At 46.9% G+C, this 20,112-nt stretch overlaps 1 protein-coding gene across 2 annotated transcripts in view; it reads left to right on the top strand.

Moving 5' to 3' along the window:
• Nucleotides 1-20,112, top strand: part of doc2b (double C2-like domains, beta) — a 50,036-nt gene that overhangs the window by 9,394 nt on the left and 20,530 nt on the right. For both annotated transcript variants that reach the window (XM_086057167.1, XM_086057166.1), the window contains exon 2: nucleotides 16,427-16,506. In XM_086057167.1, the coding sequence (XP_085913293.1) occupies nucleotides 16,427-16,506 (80 nt within the window). The remainder of the gene's footprint in view (nucleotides 1-16,426; nucleotides 16,507-20,112) is intronic.

Below are 20,112 nucleotides of genomic sequence, written 5' to 3'. Positions count from 1 at the left end.
TGGCAACGACACTTCTATCGCGGCCGTACTCAAGCACCGGCTGCTTGGCGGCCATAAAAATCTTAATTGTTGACGGCGAGTCGGAAGTTCACAAACAACCTTGGGCCACCGATGAGCCCCATGCTGCTTCACCACTGACACCGTTACATGATCACATGCCGCAGCCTGCTCCTGCTCAATTTCCCTGAGCGCAATCATAACAATACAAAAGCCCCAAAACAAGTGCGTTGCATAAAGCAGCGGGACAAATATTCCGTGCCGTCCTCGCACCTTTTTTTCCCAGAAACGATGCCCGCTGTCATCCTGAAAATGTTCCCCACCCCTGCTGCACACTCTGTCTGACTCACCGTTTTTTTTTTTGTTTGCCTATTTTTATGTGCCAAAGCGGAAAGAAAAGTACATAATCACAACGGGCTGCGTCCTGGCTTCGCGGCCATTATCGAGCGGCAGAGCTGAGAAAAGCCCTTAGCGGCTGATTTGGGATCCTCGTCGTAGCGATGAAAGCAAACGCATCCTGGCAAAACAAATCGCTTTCCCAGAAGCCAAAACACGAGCAACAGTGTGGGAGCGGACAGGGAGCTTTGCATTTATTTTTACTACATTTAGACGCCTGGATTTGTTGGTGTCCAAATGAAACGCATGAATACTAATTGATGTCAAGAGATGGAGACTCGAGGCGTTGAAGAACCGTTCTGCCCAGGACATTTCTTGGCCTGTTCCCATTTTTCCAAGTACACGCAGTTGCGGTCCGGGTAGGTTTTGATGTTCTTTGCCAAGAATATCCTCGCGAGAATTGTTCACATCAAATCATCACATTTAGATCTTTTTAAAACATTAGTAGCCTGTAAATGACTGACTTGAGATCTAATTTGACTTGACTCGGAAGAACCTGATGCGACTCCACTCGACTCGAGAGAACTTGATTCAAGTTGCCTCGACTTATGTAACAATCAGATTTGAGTCGACTTGACTCGACTCGAGCTAACCTGAGTTGACTCGACCCGAGACGAATCCTCCTCGAGAGCACTTGATTAATAAAAGTTGCTTCGACTTGCGCTAACTTGATTTGACTTGGCTCGAAAAGCCTGGTTCGACTCGACTCGACTTGAGTCTGATTTGATTGGATTCGCGATAACCTGATTTGACTCATCTTGTCTTGACATAATGCGATTTGACTCGACTGGTCCAAGACTAAAGGACTGAAGACTTACACAAGACCTCCTCATATGTCACTTGATTCGCATCTCTGCCTTTTCCACTATAAAAACTCCTGACTTGTCGCTCAGAAAAAAAAAAGATGAGGAAGAAGCTAAAAGCCGCATAAAGATGCGATGACAGATTACAACTCGCCAAGCATAAACATTTTCCATTTGTGAAGCGGCTTAGAAGTGCTAAAGTTGGACTTTTTTTTGTTGTTTTTTTTTGTCAGACTGTGAGCCTTGACAGAGCGTTCGCGCCGGCCGGCCGGCTGGCTGGTAATTGCTTTCTTATTCTCTCCGTGTCTGAGAATGCGACGGAGGTCGTGCGAACCTGACAGAATGTGCGAAAAGATCGTTTTCCCGGAATGAACGCCCGGCCGGCTGTGTGGAATGACACTCCTCTGAGAAGCGTGTACACATCAATTATCGGCTCACCGGCTTGCATTATTCGCAAATACCTCTGAGCAAAGGCTTGACATCAACAGCAATACCTCCCATTTGTTCATTCGATAAAGAACGTTATGAGTAGTCGCTTGCATATCTGATATTTTGCTGGAACTCTATTGCTCACCAAAACGGCAGCACCTACCTTTCACATGTAAACAGGTTGCGTTTATTATTTTTGCTTTGACCAGATGATTCGTCGCGCCCTCTGGAAACAAAAAATAGCCACAGACACCAGTTTCACTCATGGACCTAAAATTCGAGTGGACATTTCCTAGCGTAAGACGCACAAAAAAAGTCTCCGGGACCTATGCCCAAAGATGAAGAGGAAGTCAGCCATTTTGGTTTAAGGCAGCTAATTGCAGGCTTTTTACTTGAGAAAACTCAAGACTCCTTCACTTTCTTCTTACCAGGCTTGAGTCTTTTTTTTTTTTTTTTTGGGTGGAAGAGACAGACTGATGACGTTCTGGTGGCCAGCGGGAGGCTGATAACTCAGTGAGCGCAGCAAAAACTCCCACTGAGGCCTTCTGCTGGCTGGGCCAGCATCCTCCAACCTCGCGCCCGTGTGCGTGGTGTCTCAAGGAAAGTCGGGAACATATGGGATCAAATTATTTGTCATTGCGCTCATTTCGCCTCGCTTTACGCAACAGAAGAAGTCATTAAAGCTGAACTAAAATAGCGCAGACTCCAAAGCAGATCTGAGCACAAAGTTCAATGTGAACAACAAGGCTAGTTGATAACTCTGTAATGTTTTTCTGATCGTTGGGAAAAATTGGAAGATAAAAAATAACAACACTTTTTGGTGAAATACCAACAAATAGTGTCATTTTCCAAAACAAAAAGGTTGTGTCATGAAAGTCATGAACATTTCTAAATAAAAAAAGATTGTGGGAAACATTTTCAAGTGTTAACAAGCATGGTTAAAACAAAAAACGTGAGCTATAATGGCAATTTTGCCGTTAGCTAGCTTTTGCTTTCCAAACAATGAGCATTTTCAGTGCTTTTTTTGTTTGTTTTTTAATTGCCCAGAAGTTGCTCGGCTAGTGGTTAAAACTTTCATGCTAATTGCTGTAGCTGTTTCAACTTTTGAGAAAATTTGAATAAAAATTCATTCATAACAACAATACTTCGGAAGAAGCAGTTAGCTGCGATATGCAACGTAAGTCACTCTGATAAGAGCATTTTCAAAGAGCACTGCAAACATGAGGTTTGATACGCAGAATATCGTCACAAGAAGCAACTGGCGGTGATCCATAACGTATACACACAAAAATTGCAAATTGCTGTTAGTTAGGTTTTGGTTTCCGAACTCTGATCTTTTTTTGCTGCCTTTTTTTGAAAGTTTGCTCCAGTTTGTCACCGCCGTTGATACACCTTGCGCTCGCTCGTGCCAATAATTGCAGATTGGTGAGGCCTTTGGTTCGTCCATTTTTTTCTCTTTTTTTCTCAACTGGACGTGGGCGAATGAATAGTCTAGCCAATTAACTGCAGGCGCTCGGGATTAATTGGAAATGGCCGACCGGGCCGAGTGTAAAAAGAAAAAAGAAAAAAAAGTCTTTGAATTACTCAGCAGACAAAAATGTACACAGGGTCTCATTAGCGTGATCTGCATTTGAATTGCGGCAAATGACACCGTCTTTTTTTTATCCCTCGTGCTCAATGAGAGGAATTGACGGGAGGGATTTTGCTCGGAAATCACCCTGCCGCAGAGGCCTTTGGTGCGTCTGACTGTATTTGAAGCAGCTCAAGTACTTTGCCGGTCCTCTCGGTGAGAAGTGCTCTATAAATAAAACGGACTTGCTTATTCTAATGGCCCTGTTCACGCTTGCAATCAAATACAACTGAATCGCTCTTTAGCTATCGTAGAAGCGCCGCCGACTCTGCAGCCAACGCTTTAGTGCTTATTCTGTTTTTTTTTTTCCCCGCTACTAGTGCCACTTCTGTCCTGCTCCTATGCAATGAAATCCTACTGAGGTACACCATTAACTATACCAAAGCCAACTAGTAGGCATGTCACTAATAGCCTCCTGGTCTCTACTAGTAGCACCAAAACACCCACGAGTTTGTGGAAAATATTTTTTGCAACATTTTTTCCAAGGGGCCAGCAGTGTTACTATTGCAGTAGAGTAGTTGATTAGTTAGATTTACTGTAATTGTGTAAAGTAGTGGCAAAACTCTGTCAATTTTTGCCAGTTGTTGTTTTTCTCTCTGTTGTAAATTTGAACAAATACTAGGACAAAGTACTGTAAAACAGTCAAATGTTTCCCTTGTAAGCAAGCAAAAATACGTGATTTTATTCATTCTATATTTTTGAAATGAATCGGCCCATTAATCGGTTGTCAATATTTTATTCTGCTAAATAGCAAAATCGGCATCGGCTAAAGAAAAAAAAAACAATCCATTTTGGTCAGGCGGGCTCCATGTGTTACTCACGAGCTCAGTACAAGCTTTTCCCTCTGGCTTAACAGAAGAGTTTTAGTAGTGCCTCAGTGCCTGAATAAAAATGTCTTTTACTGGCAATCAATGTCGCATTTGTTGGAACAAAGGGGAGCCCGCAGAATTTGCTTTGATTTGAAATGTCACTCTGCCTGCCGCTGCTTTTTCCTCGTGTACCTGAGCCTCCCGCGGCGGCGTTGTCTCGATCGGCGCTGAATAGACGCCGGCGAGTAGCGAGGCTTCTGCCCACGCTTTCGCTCTGCCGCACAAAAGGCGGCGGCGGCGGCGGTGGCATTCTTTCATTCATCTGCGCGAGGATAACCTCCAAACGGAATACATCCACGCCGACCGAGTCGCTAGGAAGTACGCAGGAAGTGCACACTCTGTTCCAAGCAGTCCATTTGGGAAGAAGTACACTAGTGTCTTTCCTCGGTGTAATGAACGGAAATGCCATTAATCCGTTCCGGCCTACTCGGTATCGTGAGTACTCAAGCGTCAATACTTGTACTAGCATCGGTCTGCAAAAAAGTGGAATCAAACGTTCCTATTTTTTTTCCATATTTTGGCCTATGTTCAATGGGCATGGTGTTGCTCCTTCTGGTGTGCACGCCTTGGCCACCTCGAGGTAGTTTAAGACAGACAATACATGGAGATGGTCGCAGCTTCTCCGTAAGCCATCATAAAATAAGTCCTTCTTTGCATCCTGTCTACATGTGTTGCTCCACGGCTTGTGTTCGAATATCAACTCCGATGCTTCCAGTTAGCCTGTCTGTGGCCTTTCCCATTAGCTAGTCGTCTTTAAAGCAAAGCTCTGTGGCGCACTGTACAGTACGTTATTAAAGAACTCCTAAAGTATGTTTTTTTTTCATGCTTCGCCTCTCATCAAGAGGCTCGTAAGCATGCTATTAAGTCTCGTAGCTGTCGGACAAAGTTGACACACCCCTGTTCAAATGCAAAAAAAAAAGACTTTGGTACATCATTTCAAAACATTTCCAACAATAATGTGAGCTCTATATAACATGTACAACTCAGTTGATAAAAAAAAACAAAAGCAACTTTACAACCGGGGAAGTACAAATAAACCACTGAGTTCATGTGGTTGCACAAGTGTGCACGCCCTGCCTGTGTTCATTTCATTGAAACTCATGCTAAATGGGAGGCACGAGTTACACTTACCTCTGATTCACCCCAAATACATTTCAGCTGTTCTAGTAGGCTTTTCCTCACTTTATTCTTTTTTTTTTTTTTTGCTTTCGAGCAGAAGCCTGAAGAAGCTTTTGCGCTAACGCCAGCTGAAGAAAAACAGCCCGAGCCTCTTGCCCTCGCGAAGTTTCCAGCGAAGCCACTCACGCTTCCTTATTGCGCTGTAGTTGACTAAACACTACTCGAGATCCAGAAGTGGCTCAAACATTGCTTGTTGTGTGGCCGTTTGCATTTATCTGGACACGGATTGCGCAACGTGACAAAGAAGTCCAATCATGGACTGTGTCAGAGGGCCAATCAAGTGATTGTGGTTGCGCTCACTTCATCTTCTCCGCAATGTGCGCTTCCAAAATGGCTTCTTTGAAAGTGTGTCAGACGAAACAAGGGCATTTGTGGCATTGTGTCGTGGCGGCCTTGCAGGGCTGGAAAGAGAGAGAGAGAGAAAAAAAAAGCCAAGATGCGCACTGTTTTCAGACAGCTGCTGCGTGGAGCGCTCCAATGAGGCGGGAGAAAATTAAATAACAAGAACTCAGTGACACGGGCGGCGCGTTACGCTGGCGACGGCTTTCCACAGTCTGCAGTCGCTGTTGCATAAATGACGTTTCGGTTCCAGCCGTAGGAAATTAGACGTCACCGGGTCAAAGTTCAATTAAAATGGGGGAAGAAAAACAACAAGAAGAAAAATGATGACGCAATTGCATAAAAAGCGAGAAAAATAGGACTCGAGAAGGTTTACATTTTCAAAATATACACCAATCACGTGTATTCATCACAATTGAACATTTCTTCAAAAATATTTTACACACGCGACCTCGCTCGACCGCTTCATCTTGCGCAGGCCAGTGATTGACAGCGTTGGGAGCCTGAACGCGTCCTTGTCCGTCTTTTGTAAAATGGGCTCCTCTGTTGAACCAAGCCAATCAAGCTCTTACTCTTGCCGTGACCCCCAACCTCCAGCTTGTCCCCGTCACGGCCGCCGACGCCCTGATGAACTGCTTCAATTTGAGGGCGCCGCGCGCCCCAGAAGCAGTGCGGTGCACAGAGAAAAGCAGCACCTCAAATGCCTCGCTTTTCATTCCCTTTTTTTAAGGCCCACCTGGGAAACGATTGTCCAACTTTGATGTCGTGCCCCACCCGGATTAGACAATAAAACTTCCACCGTCCGTCGAGGATACTTGGTCATTTATTATAGGTACTTAGATGTCTTCCCTAATATGACTTTGTCACAGTATGAGCCCTGGAATGTCTTTGTTAAACCAAAATGGCTGACTTCGTCTTCAGTGCAGGGCAGCATGTCCATCCCATTTTGCATTGATCAGTTATACTTGGGGCTAATTTTGTCAACTTTCAAGCCTTCCAATTAGCCCCAACATGGCTGCTTCAAACCGAAATGGACGACTTCCTGTTCAGTTTCAGACATGGCTCTTGAGACTTTTTTGCGCGTGCTGTTATGATAGACATGTCCAACCCAATTTCGTTCCGTTCCGTTTTCTCACTCCGTTTCTACCGAGTGAGAAAACAATCAAACATAAAGCAGACAAGCACCGGCATTAGTTGTCGTCCCAAATAAGCCCCCAGCCCCACCCCTGTTCACTAATCAGACGACGGCGCACGTGATTGTGTTGGACTTGGCCTCATTAGTGTCTTGATTACTGGTATTTGCTGCCCAGCAAATTGTTGAAAACAAAGCCTGATTCTTTGTCCACGGTGCAAATAATAATGAACGGGTTGAAAAAGACGCCATTCAATAGCCACTTGGTCCGACTCCGCCGGAATTGCAGAAAAATAATGAACGGACGCTATTTGGAAAGCACCGAGTGTGCAATGTGTAAGAAAGCGCTGAAAGTGAAAATGAATTTGGAATTATTTTGATGCTGTCGTATCTGAAAATGCGGTGAGAAGTTTGGGGGCAAAAACACATTTAACAAATTCATACAATATACGGTAAAATCTATGAAAAATTGTAAAAAAAAAACTTGAGCATCTAATTTTTTCATTTCAATTTATTCAACTTAGTGTTCAGAACCTTATCAGTTTTATCTCTTGTATTTTATGCATTGCTTATTATTTATACCATATTATCTTTTCAGCACCTGTTTTATTTCTTTTTTCATGTTCTTTTTGGCAGTGTTATGTATATTTTCCTGTTTATTTTATTTTCAGTTTGGTTGTTATTATTTAATGTGGCATCTTTTCTTTGATTGCCTACCGTCACTATTCTGGTGAGGAAAGTGCTATCATTGGCTCAGCTGTGCGCCAATCACAGGCCGCCGCCGCCGCCTCCCATGTCCCTTTTTACCTGCTTGTGATTTGTCTCATTAGCATATTAAGAAACTCGTTTCGAGAGTGTAAATGTTGACCGAGGTTAAAAGTGATGGCGCCCCGTGGATGTGAACCTGCGTGAAAAACAGGTCGTGCGAGGATAACGCGCCCGTTTCCCGTATCGACGGCAGATGTTCTGCTATTCTACCCGGCGATAAAACGCACGATCAATCAAGTTGTGTCTGACGGCCGCTTATTGATCCGCAGGCAATTCCGGCGCCGCGCCTCCACAAAGCAAAAGGCTCCCCGCGACCCGTCCCTATCGTGCCGTCACATCTTTAATCCGCGGCCTGAGCAGATGAGATATGCGACCGTTCGTAAATCTCCACGCCGTGGATTAACGCTCGGGTTAGTTGCCACGCCTGTGGCCTTTTGTGCCCAAATGGATCCAAGATCTCCAAAACGCAAAATTTGGAGCTTTTATTTTGAAATTTCGGGGGGGGGGGGGGGGGGGGGTGCGTCACATATGGATAAGATGAACAATTTAAAGTTGCAACGTTTACAATTCATCGAAAAATGTGGACTGAGGAAAAAAAAAAAAATTTTGCCCAGTTTGAATTGGTCCAAAAATGTGGACGGTAGAGGTCAATCCACCCAAATTAAAATGGCGTGCTTTTATTTGATCAGCGGCGTCCGCTCTGAAGATCGCGTGCGTCTGCTGGCGTGTGTGTGAAGGTGCTCTTCATGCAAGTGACGCTAAATCACAGCTGACACCCTGACTGAGCGACATCTGTCAGCGTGCGTCGTCACGCCGCTCTCCTTTTACTCGGCCAGCTCACACGCGCCCGCACGCTTTTCATGTTAAATTATGCCCATTTCAGGGCCCACCGTGACCGGACCGCAACCGCCAAAGTTAGTTGAACGTAAGAGAAAGAATTGGCCCCCGCATACATTTCACAGATTGAAGTGAAATTGGACGGACATGTCAATCATAACTGGACGCACAAAAGAACCCATCAATTGAAATCGGCCGTTTTGGTTTCAAGCAGTCATTTTAGAATGAATTCTAGGCTTGAAAGTTTAAAGAAGAAAAATGCCCCCAACACCAGTCAGACCAATGAACAAAATTGGGCAGTGATGATGTTTTTAAAAAAAAATTAGCCCCCCACACCAGTATGACCAATCAACACAAAATTGGGCAGCAATGTCTGTCATAACTGAAGGCACGAAAAAGTCTCAAGGACCCATGCCCGGTATTGAACAGGAATCCGGCCATTTTGTTTTGAAACAGACATTTTGGGGCCAAATTCCCTCAAAAAGGGGTCTGGAAAGTTTGGGGGGAAAATAAGCCCCTCCCACCAGTTTGACCGAGCAACAGGCATTTGGGTGGACTTGCCTCATCATGAGAGGACGCATGAAAAAGTCTCAAGGACCCATGACCGGAATTGACCAGAAAGTCTGCCGTTTTGGCTTGTGTCAGCCATTTTGGGAGTATTCCAGAGCTCACACTGGAATACTGGACAGATGGGTGACACTAAATTGCGTTTTTTTTTCTTTTTTCTTTTTGGCCCGTGTAATTGAATCTGTCGTCAGAGTTAAGATCGTCATTTGGATGGCTGGCTGTGGCGTGTAGCGTTTATGGAAATTGTTGCCAACAGAGCGTGTCGACGACAATTGGCGCCGCCAGGAAATAGACCGCACCTCGGTTCATTTTCCGCATGACCCCCCTCCCCACCTCCAATTTTCCACAACTGGCCATTTATTTGCTCCGCAGCCCGATACGGAAAAAAGTCCGGCCGACCGCGCCGGCCCATTTGACGGCCGTTGGAAACGGGGGCCGCCTCGTCCGGCTCGCTCACTTCCTGGCAACCAACCGGATTAGTCGCTGTGTTTTCTCCCAGCCGGAGTGCGTGCGGCCAGATAGCCTAATTGCTTTATACAGTCGTCGTGCATGCATGTGGCCGGGCCAAAACGTGCGCCTGCACACGCGCGCTAAAATCTGTCTTTTAAGAGATGTGAGTAGCGATACAATGAAATATATTACAACTCATCCAATAAGCGTTTCCAAAAGCAAGCAATGTGCACCTCTTTATTGGTACACAAATCCAAATAGGCTTTCGGCTTAGCATTTCCAGCCCCGGTTGGGGCTTTAAAGCTAGGCCTAGAGTTTCAAATTGGGGTGAAAAGTCAGGGTTAGGATGTGCAGTTTGGGTTTTACGTCTGGGTTAGGGTTTCAGTTTGAGGTTTCAAGGCACTGCGAGGCTTTTTAAGTAGGGATTCAAGTGAGTGTCAGGGTGATATATTTAAAAAAAAAAAAAAAAAAAATGTTTTTCAAGACAGGATTAGGGTTTAAAGAAAGAATTGAGGGTTGTTGAGCTTTCAAAATAGGGTTCAAAGTCAAGGTTAGGCGTCAAATTTAGGTCTGGACAATGTTAGTGTTTCAAGGCTGTGTTGGGTTTTCAAATTAGGAATTCAAGACAAGGTTAGGGTTTCAAAATTGCATTTAAAGTTGGGGTTAGGGTTTCAAGTCTAGGGTTAGGGTTACAAAGTGGGGTTTCAAGCCTGAGTTAGGGTTTCAAAGTGGGTTGCAATCAGGTTGAAATGAGGGTTTCAAGATTTTATCAATGTTTCCATTTAGGGTTTTAAATTGGGGTCTCAAGCTTGCGTAAGGCTTTTGAATTAGGATTTTACACCCGGATTTCAAAATAGGGTTTCAAGTCTGTGTTAAGGTTTCACGGTAGGGTTTCAAGCCTTCATGAATGGTTCAAGTTAAGGTTTTAAGCCGTAGTTATGATTTCAAAGTAGGGATTCAAAGGAGCGTTAGGGTAGCTGACGTTCCAGTTTCCATATGTCGTATCTTGCGCAAAAGCTTTGGCAGCGCGCTGAGCGCCGCTGAGGCTTTCAGGCGTTTAGTAAGCTTTTCCAGGCGCAAAGTGTCTCCGCGTGTTGTCTGCGCCGCCGGGGGGGAGACGAAATCCCGTAATGGACAATAACACGCGGCGTGATGGCCCGATAAGCCGCCAGAGCGGGCAAACGCGCCATTACTGTCAAAAGGAGAACAGCCCAGCCACGGCTGAAAATCAGCGCGCGCGACCCAAAACGATAACGCGCGCACGCGCGCGCCTCCCGTCCTGACTTTGACACACTTGGTGCTAACGCATATTGACACTTTGCAATGGGCTCTGGGAGGCTTCGTGCCACGCCTCCGGTAAGGCACCAACACGGGCAGTAAGTAGAATGGCCCTGGGTAAAGTGCCAAGCGAGGGTTAGGGTTTCAAGCTAGGTTTTAAAGTCGGCTTTATTGCTTCAAGTTAGGGTTTCAAGCTAGCCTTAGGCTGTCGGGGGTATCAAAGCCAGGGTGTCGGTCTCAAAATGTTCATCTTCCATGTTAGGGTTTCATACCTGGTTTACGGCTACAAATTAGGGTTTCAAACCTTGGTTTGGATTCCAAATGAGTTGGACTCCCCGACTAGGTTTTAAAGCTAGGGTTTAGGGTTTTAAAACAGAGGTAGGGCGCAAACAGAGGCTTACAAGCCAGGCGTAAGGTTTCAAATTAAGCGTATGGTTTCAAGCCTGGGTTAGGCTTCCTCAATTTTGCTCAACCGCCCATTCAACCAAATTCAACAGCGTTTTGGCTTCAGTGGGGGCGGCTGTTTTGGTTAGCAAGGGACGGAGCTTTTTTTTTTTTTGTTTTTCACTTATTATATGTTGTCAAGCGCACGCCACCATTTGAGTGCGTGTTGTCTTTCCCTCCTCATATAAGAAGCAGCCCCGGGGCCACACAAAGTGAAATCGAATCGCCAGGCTCCCAAATCTGTTGCTTGCCTGCGCATTCCTCGCCCGGCCTCCCCCTGTTGCACGCCGCCGTCTATGAAACGCCTCCAGAGAGGAACAGACGGCGGCGGCGGCGGCGGCGAATAGCAAAATATTGCCTAATGTGCTTTCTGCAAAACATGCCTCACGCCTGCCCGCCGCCGCCGCCACCGCCGCCGCCTTTCATCTTTGAGTCAGCCTCATGGAGTCTGCTGTCGGCATACGTTTGTCTCATCAGCAAGTCGCTTTTGGTCCCTGTTGTCACTTCCTCTCGGCAGAATTCTGATGAACTGTAACCGCCGCGTAACGGCGCGGGCTCGTCTTTTTGTCCAAATGAAGGCTTCCCCTCCAAGGCGCGTGCCTGCGCGGATGAGGAGACGACGAGGCGTTCATAACCGAGTACACGCTTCGACGTTGACGTGCTCCTCATGTCAATTGAGCGCTCCAACGCGTGTTGCCGTGCCGCGCCGCGCCGCGTACGCCCCGTGAAGCACCTTGAACCCCGCTAACCCCTCGACACGGTCGCATTGGCAGGACCGCTTCGCGGCCGACGCCCGCTACGAAGCATCTTTCATCCCGGGAGAGCTGATGGTCCACTTGTTGTCGTTTAATACTCTTTATGGATCTTCCTCAGTTGTCATGGCGACACCTTTAGTGTCAGGCGATTCACGCGTGGCACTATTTCTGCGCCGAGGCGGCCGGGGCCTCTATCGCCGTGACGACCAAACAACCAGACGCTGAGGTGGTTTTTGTGGCGTTTTGATCAGGTGGCGCATGTGGACCCGTTGGACGCATCTCGATTGCCGCCTCCTTCATTAAAAATAGACACCGGCGGTATTTTTAGAGGCGTCGCAGCGCCGCTTGAGCTCGTCGAGTGCGATTTGGTGCGTGATGCCGACACGTGGCGAAAGCTCCTCGCGGCAACATACCATGCTTGCGCTGTCGTGACCGTTTTTGAAGACTTACCACAATAGGATGCGTGTTGTATGAAGATGAATCGCAACTGTTTCAAGACAAAAAAATAAAATAAATTCCGGCACTGAAATGATGACTCGGATAGTCACCGAAATTGTTCCACAAGTAAAGTGAAGCGGATGGAACGCTCGCCCAAGCCAATCTCTCCTCGTCGTTGAGTTCCCAGCGCGTTGGTGCACTTTTGTGACTATTCCAACGCGATAGCGCCTAAAACGGCCTTTCATCTACTCGCCATTGTGACCGGCGTAGCCTGCCGGATGCGCATCCTTCCCCGAACGCCGGCTTCCTCGAACCTTTCCGATATTTTTAGAAGCTTTTGAGGCGATGAAACGCTTCTCCGACTCTCTGCTGACGACCGCGATGAATGAGTCACAATCGCACCTGCCCGAAAAAGCAGGCTCAAATCGACACATCGACCGCACGCCTGAAGAGCTCTCAGGTTTATTTTGCTGCACGCCGCAACAATGCCGCGGGCGGGAAAGTCGAGAATGAACGTGATGGAAACGGGCTGGTGACCCATTGACGGGACGGAAATGATTCTTATTCCGTCAAACCCTCCTTTTGATCAAACGAGATCTTTCCCTGGACGTTTTCCTCCGGATTTTAGCGGCAGGCCACCGTACAGGAAAGGTCGGCTCATCCGGGTGTCGGAAAGACACCGAGGCCAACGTGGATTATTTGCAGGCGAGCTCCGTCCTGCCTCAATAAATCGGGCAGACGCAAAGCCGTCTCCCGGGACGCGGCCCCCAAAGCTCGGAAATCCACACGCCCGATGAAGTTATGTGGCACTAAAGATCTGAGGAATTGATGAACTCTCCCGCAGCCGATTTGCCCCTTTTGTGACTTTGGCTGCCGCACACTTGCTTTCGCAGTACAGACGGGAGCAGCCGCCACAAATCCAAAAGCTTTGGAAATGAGCTCGGCGGGGAGTTGCTGAGCAAAGCTGGCCCCTCTTCCAATACCAATGGTGTCACATTAGAGGGATGGGGGTGAAAACAACAACAACAACAACAACAGCAAGGTGTAGCTACATACGCCGCACAGTATGGCGTCGTCATTTGAGGGACTCGTATCTCAGTGTAATTGAGGTTAAGAGTATCACGTACTAACTGGAGGGAATCGTAACGCAGACGGATCATATAGCATGATAATTGGGATCAATTTGATTGTATCACACCGTTATTTGACTGAATCGCTTCGTAGTGAATTGTAATTAGGGTCCATCTCAACATATCGCGACTCAATTTGACAAAAGTGTATCTCATCATAATTCCACCGAGCCGCATCATCATATCGCAAGTCGACTTATCGTATTTCAATTGAATTGGACTGAATGGCATCGTATTTACTCTGGTCACTCTGATCGGATCGCAACGTTCAGTAATTTCACTGAATCACATCGTATTGCCCGGATACGAGGTGAGCTTGCTCCACGGGTGTCCGGGCTCTCCCTTTGAGATAAGCTGAGAAGCTCGGTCATCACGGAGGGGCTCAGAGTCGAGCCGCCCATTCCTGCGCAATGAGAGGAGCCAGAGGAGGTGGTTCGGGCACCTTGTCGGGATGCCGCCTGGACGCCTCCCTGGTGAGGTGCTCCGGGCATGTCCCACTGGGAGAAGGCCCAGAGGACCGGCCCCAGGAAACGCCAAAGAGGCGTCTGTCTCCCAGCTGGCTTGCAAACATCTCGGGGGCAGCTGGACGAAGTGGCTGGGGAGAGGGAAGTCTGGGCCTACCCGACCTCGGAAGAGCGGAAGACAATGAGATGAGGTCATTTTACTTTCTTACTCCTTTATTTTCTTGTTGTACTTTCAAATTATATTGCAAATTGTTTTTTGTTTGTTGAATCAGTCCAAAATTTGAAATCAACAAATAATCTTCATGTATTGTGATTTCAATATCGGTCAACATTGACTGTGATTATTATCTTCTCCCTAATGGCCCGGCCCTATTCTAAACACCTCCGATACTTTTCGCTATTTGCGGCAGCGCGACCTCCCCGTACGCTCAAATTTGTGATCCTTGAGGGGTAAATGCATGTCACAGACATGTAATTAAGACACCTGGGAAGTGGTTTGAAATTGCAGGTGAGAAAAAGAAACAAGAAGCAAAATCACTTGAAACATTGCCAATTATTTCGGATGCGTTCCCCTCCAACCCTAATTGTGAATCATGATGAGGGGGCTGCAAATAGGACGGACGGACGGACGGACGGGCAAGACAAGGCAACGCAAGGCAACGCGTGTAATTCTTGATCAGTATGCAAATGCGTGAGTCATTTCCCCGCTGCGGCGGGAAGGAAGCGCTTCTGTCAAGTGTGCGCGGACCCTCCTTTCCATTTGGTCTCGCCGCACAAGCCCCCCGAGGTCAGCGCCAGATTGTTGTGTCAAGTGTGCGCGGCTGGCCCTTGAGCAAATTCCAAAACAAGTCGCTGTTGCCATCCGTCTGAAATCATCTCTTTGCTAATAAGCAAAACAAACAACACTTTTTTTTTTTTGCTTGACCAGGACGTGTCATCCCTCTCTAATGGGAAGCCGCCGCAAAGCATGCGAGAAAATTGCTCACTGGAGCCTGGCACGGACAAGCAAATGAACACTCTGCCACTTGTTTGTCCGGAGCGCACGGTGCCCGCTAAAGTGTGGCCGCTTTCTTGGATTTACTTCTGGGGAATAAGGAGACACATTTTACTCGAGAGGAGACTAAGGGCCATGGCCTGGAAGCGCATCAGTTACAGAATCAGGCTTTTAAGAATCCGACAGACGTCACCAAAAGATTCTCCCGTTTTTATCGGCACTTTTGAAACCGATTTTATCCAAAAGGAGACTGAGGGCCCTTACATGGCACTGTTCAATTTTCGTTCAAGATTTAAATTCAGCTTTGAAATGAAAAGTGCCAGACAGAAAATTCCCCATTGTCGCCTGTATTTACCTCTCAGGAATTGGGAGAAATCTGATCCAGAGGGAGATTAAGGGCCCTGACCTGAAAGTGCATTAGCACATAATCAGGCCCTTAAAGCCCCACCAGACATGAATGTTTCTGCAGTTTTGATTTATTCAGCATTTTTCTCAATATGTTTTATCCGATAGGAGGCGAAGGGCCCTGACCTGGGTGGAGTTGAAAAATTCTTTGTCGAAATTGAAATTGAAGTTATGAGCAAATCAAGCTGTCTGCATTTTTGGAGATACATTTTTTTCCGATAGGTGACTGAGGGCAAGGAACTAGTCTGTTAGCTCACGAGCCAACTGTCATTTTGGAGCATATGGAGTTCCTTTTGAACTCTTTTTAAACTAAATGAAGTTGCGTAGTCTTGCTTTGCTTTTCAAAGGACATCAACAAAAATCAACTTTTGGGCTGGGGAATGACAAAGTCGGGAAAGTCGTAACAAGAAAACTCCGGCGGAGGCGGTTGCCGTCGGTCGCACTCTCCCATGGGGGAGGTAATGGGGCTGCTGTCAACTGAAAAACTGTGCAGCGCCACACCGAGAGCTCCTTCAGAATATTGGACAAAAGTTTGTGATCTTCCCTCTGCTCCGTAAGAAGACATCGAGAAGGCAAGCAGACTAACACCAAGCGGCAGCGGCAGCGGCAGCGGCAGCGGCAGCGGCAGCGGCAGCGGCAGCGGCAGCGGCAGCAGCCCACTTTCTGCTGACTTTTAGCCCGAGGGTCAAGCTGCCAAGCCCAGTCAGGAAAAGGTTGCTGAGGAGGCGCGTCCCGGTCGTTAAACGCATCCGGCACAACGAAGGAATCCGCACTGATCTGCTTGTTTCTGCAATAAAGCCAAACACGCCGCCGCCGTCGCCGCCTCCTCCTCCGACTTCGTGCTGTGTTTTTCATTCCGTCTTCATCTTGTAATTACCACCAGCGCTGCGATGCAGAAGGCTCGCAAATTGAGTCTTTTTTTTTATTGTTGTTTTTTTTTTTTACCCATCCGACATGACTTTCTTCCACTTCCCCCCGTCGCCACTTTAGATGACTTCTGTTTTCGCTGGGAAGCAGTTAACCTGCCAAAGTTTTACTTGTCCTTGAGCCAGACGAAAGCAAGGTTTGACTTCTGTTTGTGTGTCATCGTCATCACCATCATTTTTGTTTTCTTCCTTCCAGCCACACTGGGAACGCTGGACTTCAGCTTGCTGTACGACCAGGAGAACAATGCTCTGCACTGCACCATTAACAAAGCCAAGGTATCGTTACTTCCATCTGTTAGGGAACTTAACGGGACTCTAACTGCCTCCCTTTAGCCGATTGGAATTTTTGAGGACAAACAAGATCAAGTCAGGCGGCGTCAACGCCGTTCAGACTGCCTTCGTTTTTTGTAAACATGCAGGAAGTCTGCCATTTTGTTTGGAAATGACCGTATCATGGTCCGTTTTGCCATAATCGGGGCTCGGTAAGCCCGACTGAAATTTTTAGGGAAATTCCACCCCAAAGCCTGTTGCATTTAGCAACATGAATGCGGTCGTCGTATCTATCGCCAGTGAACCCATAAGAAAGTCCCAGGGAGTGTGCCATTTTTGTTTGATGCAGTCATTTCAAGGTCATTTTGGCCATTGCCAGGTCGGTCGCATTGTACTTTTTGAAAAAAAAAAAAATAGCCCTGGACACCTGTCACTTAGCAGTATGAGGTTTGCATGTCTACCAATTGTAGTCCCACAAAAAGTCTCAAGAAGCCATGTCCAAAAAAAGCACAGGAAGTCTGCCGCTTTTGGTTTAAAGTGGCTATTTTGAGCTCATTTTTCAAAATTCAGCCCCGAGACACGTTTCACTTTGATTGGATAGGCATATCCATCGATAGTGGACCCACCAAAAGAAAAATCAAATAGCCATACCCTAAAAATCGTAGCAAGTCTGACATTTTGTTTTGAAGCAAAACTGCTGTTTGTCATAGCGACTTGTGCGAGTCATTATTATGGCACACAAACAGAAATCCTACCTTCCTTCAAGGGCAAAACACACACAAAAAGACATTTTTGTTTTGATTCTTGTCGGGGAATCGGGCAGCCTCCGTTCCATCGGCCATTCTAGTCACCTTTCACACGGGCCTAATTTTGGGTACGGCGCTAAATTTGAAAGCTCAATTGGCCATTGAAAATGTTAATTTTGCGGCAGTGACAGACTGCTGACATTTTCCCTTTACTGATGCATAAACAGCAGAGAGCGAGAGGGGCAATCGAAGCCCGATTTGCATAACGCCACTGACACGCTTTCAATATGCTGCCCGCGTCAATATTAATACGACACCACGGGAATATTTTTTGCGGCCCACGCCTCGTCACGGAATAGCGCCTTAACACGTCCTGCGGTGGGAAAGACGTCTGTGTCTCTTTTAACCTCGGCGGGCACTAATTATTTCGAAAAGCATATTAGCGCGCGCAATTTTAGAAGCATTAGCGGCGGATTAAATGTAGCAAAGGAAATCATCATACGCCGAGCAGAAGGGAGCAACACGAGCGCAAATGCAGGTAGGTGGCAGACTTTGTGTCTTTTTGGTTGTTGAGACTCTTTTGTGGGGTCTCGTCATGAAAAACACGCCTAGCAAATGGCATCTTTGATAGCGGTTCTTGGCCGCCTTGATAGACCCACACACTCTGACGAAAATCAGAATGGCAGATTTCCTGTGTCTTGTCGGCCATGAGTTGTTCGGACTTTTTGGTGACGATAAACGCGGCTAGCGAATGTCATGTTGCTCAGTAAAACAGGCCTTGAGAGTTGAATTGTCTTCAAATTTGGGGGTCCCAAACAACCTGCAAATGGCCAAAATGTCTCTGTCATGGCAACGGCCGCTCGAAACCAAAATGGCAGACTTCTGTGCCGTTTCGGGATGGGCCCGACGGGGCTTCTTTGTGGGTCTGTTTGTGCTACACTTGCCTACCGACGGTCCATTTTCATGCCTGCTAACGGGAGCTCCCCGAAAATGCCGCTTTCTTTGGCCCTGCCAGCAGAGGGGAGGCGCCTCCAATGGCGGCGTTCTATTAATAGAGAAGACCTTTATTTCTTAATTCGCCGGCTTCCCCGGGTCATCTCCATCCTAATGCCGGTTTCACGCGTTTCACTTTGAGGCGTGAAACTGCTGTCTTTTTTTGCTGCGGAGTATGGCATTAATCTCACCTGACAGGATTAAGAGCGCCGTCTGCAAGCGACTGCCCGTGATAGCATTTGAGAAAGAAAATACCGGCACAACCTTGACTATCTGCAGATGCCCGATACCAACGCTGGGAAATGCACAACATTCCGACAGAACTTTTTCACGAGCATAACATCCGCTCCCTCTGATAGACGCCGTAGCCCAATTAGCGGCCGCTTGCGCCGCTGGAGAGATGAACTGCTAACTTGACGGACGCCCCTTTTTCCTCATTTTGAAAAAAAACAAAAACAACCCCAAATATTTCAATTCATAGATGCTGCCGTTAAGGGGTTAACCTCCGAGACCACGAGGAACCATACTCGGCCCCGCCTCTAAAAAGGCACGTTCATGCACACCGGTACTGTACCATGGGCAGTACTTTTTTTTTTTTGGTTCAAATTGGACTACTGTGTGTTTGGGACGTTTGTTTTAATACAAGAGTTGAATCAGTACCCCTACTTTGAAGCCCCTTTTTTTTTTTTTTTTTTTTCACTTCACAAGCATCTGTACTTTTACAAAGCAAAGTACCGAGGGCGAATACTTTTGCCACCTCTGTCCAAAAGCGGTACGCTTCCGTTTCTGCGGCCATATCGCTCTCTCCTCTGAGTCATTCCCGGTTTTCGCCTCGGTGCTAGCTGCCAAGTGGGCAGAAGGGCCCGGTGATTTATTGCATCCATTTTCCAGAGGCTTTTGGTTTTTTTTGCCCGCCGTCTTGAGACTTGAGCAAATCGTCAAACAAGGACACGGGCCTGACTTAATAGCGCGCGCGGCTCCATTGACGTGGCCAATGTTGACTTTTTCTGCACGCTCAAGTCAGGCCAAACTGTCATCGGGCTTGCGTAACAATTAGCGCGTCTTTTACATGCTAATGCGTCAGAGGCACAAAATGTTACCTCCGCAACTCGCCTTGATTAAAGCAATTACCACCCCCTGCCTTCTCCGCCGCCTTTTCATTCCCAGACAAATGAGGTTATTTCCACTCCCCCGTCTGCCTTTGAGTGCGCAAAGGAACAAAAATGTCTCATACCTTGGTGACACACACACGCACACACACACACACACACCACCCCCGCCAGGCTCCCTTGCTCTGTTCTTGTTGCACTAATTAAATCAGGGCCAAATTGAGGCGGTTTGTTTGGTCAGGCAGCTTTTCGAGGAAGTAGAAAACAAGGCTACTTTCACTCCGGTACGCATGAATCCAAGTTTTACATTTTATTTTATACATTTTATTCGTCTTGTGCTTTATGGCAAGCCATCAAATTTTGCAGCCCTGCTCCGCCCACATGCATCTGTCATGTATACGTGGTTCAGATTTAGTACGTCAGACCAACTCTCTTGAACAGGTTTGTCTTTGCAGGGCGCCCAGAAATGGCCCAAATGAGCTTCAAACATCCGCATTAAACCCAAATGGCTGACTTCCAGTATGTTTTGGGGAATGGCTTCTTGACACTATTTTTCTGCATCTACTCATGATAGATATGACTACCAAATTTCACGCTCCAAAAGGACACTAGCTTTGGAGGGTGAATTTGATGAGAGTTTTATGTCCAAATTCACCCTAAAATGTCAACTTTGAAGCAAAATTCCACTATCTTTTCAGGCATGGCTTCTTGAGGCTTTTTTTTGTGGGTCTACTCATGATAGACAACTGTCCAATTTCATTCTC

Source organism: Filicampus tigris, chromosome 17 (genome assembly GCF_054856515.1).
Source record: "Filicampus tigris isolate MCC_2025a chromosome 17, RoL_Ftig_1.0, whole genome shotgun sequence".
Taxonomy (NCBI): domain Eukaryota; kingdom Metazoa; phylum Chordata; class Actinopteri; order Syngnathiformes; family Syngnathidae; genus Filicampus; species Filicampus tigris.
Note: the sequence above shows the minus strand (reverse complement) of the source record. Positions and strands in the feature narration are given on the sequence as shown.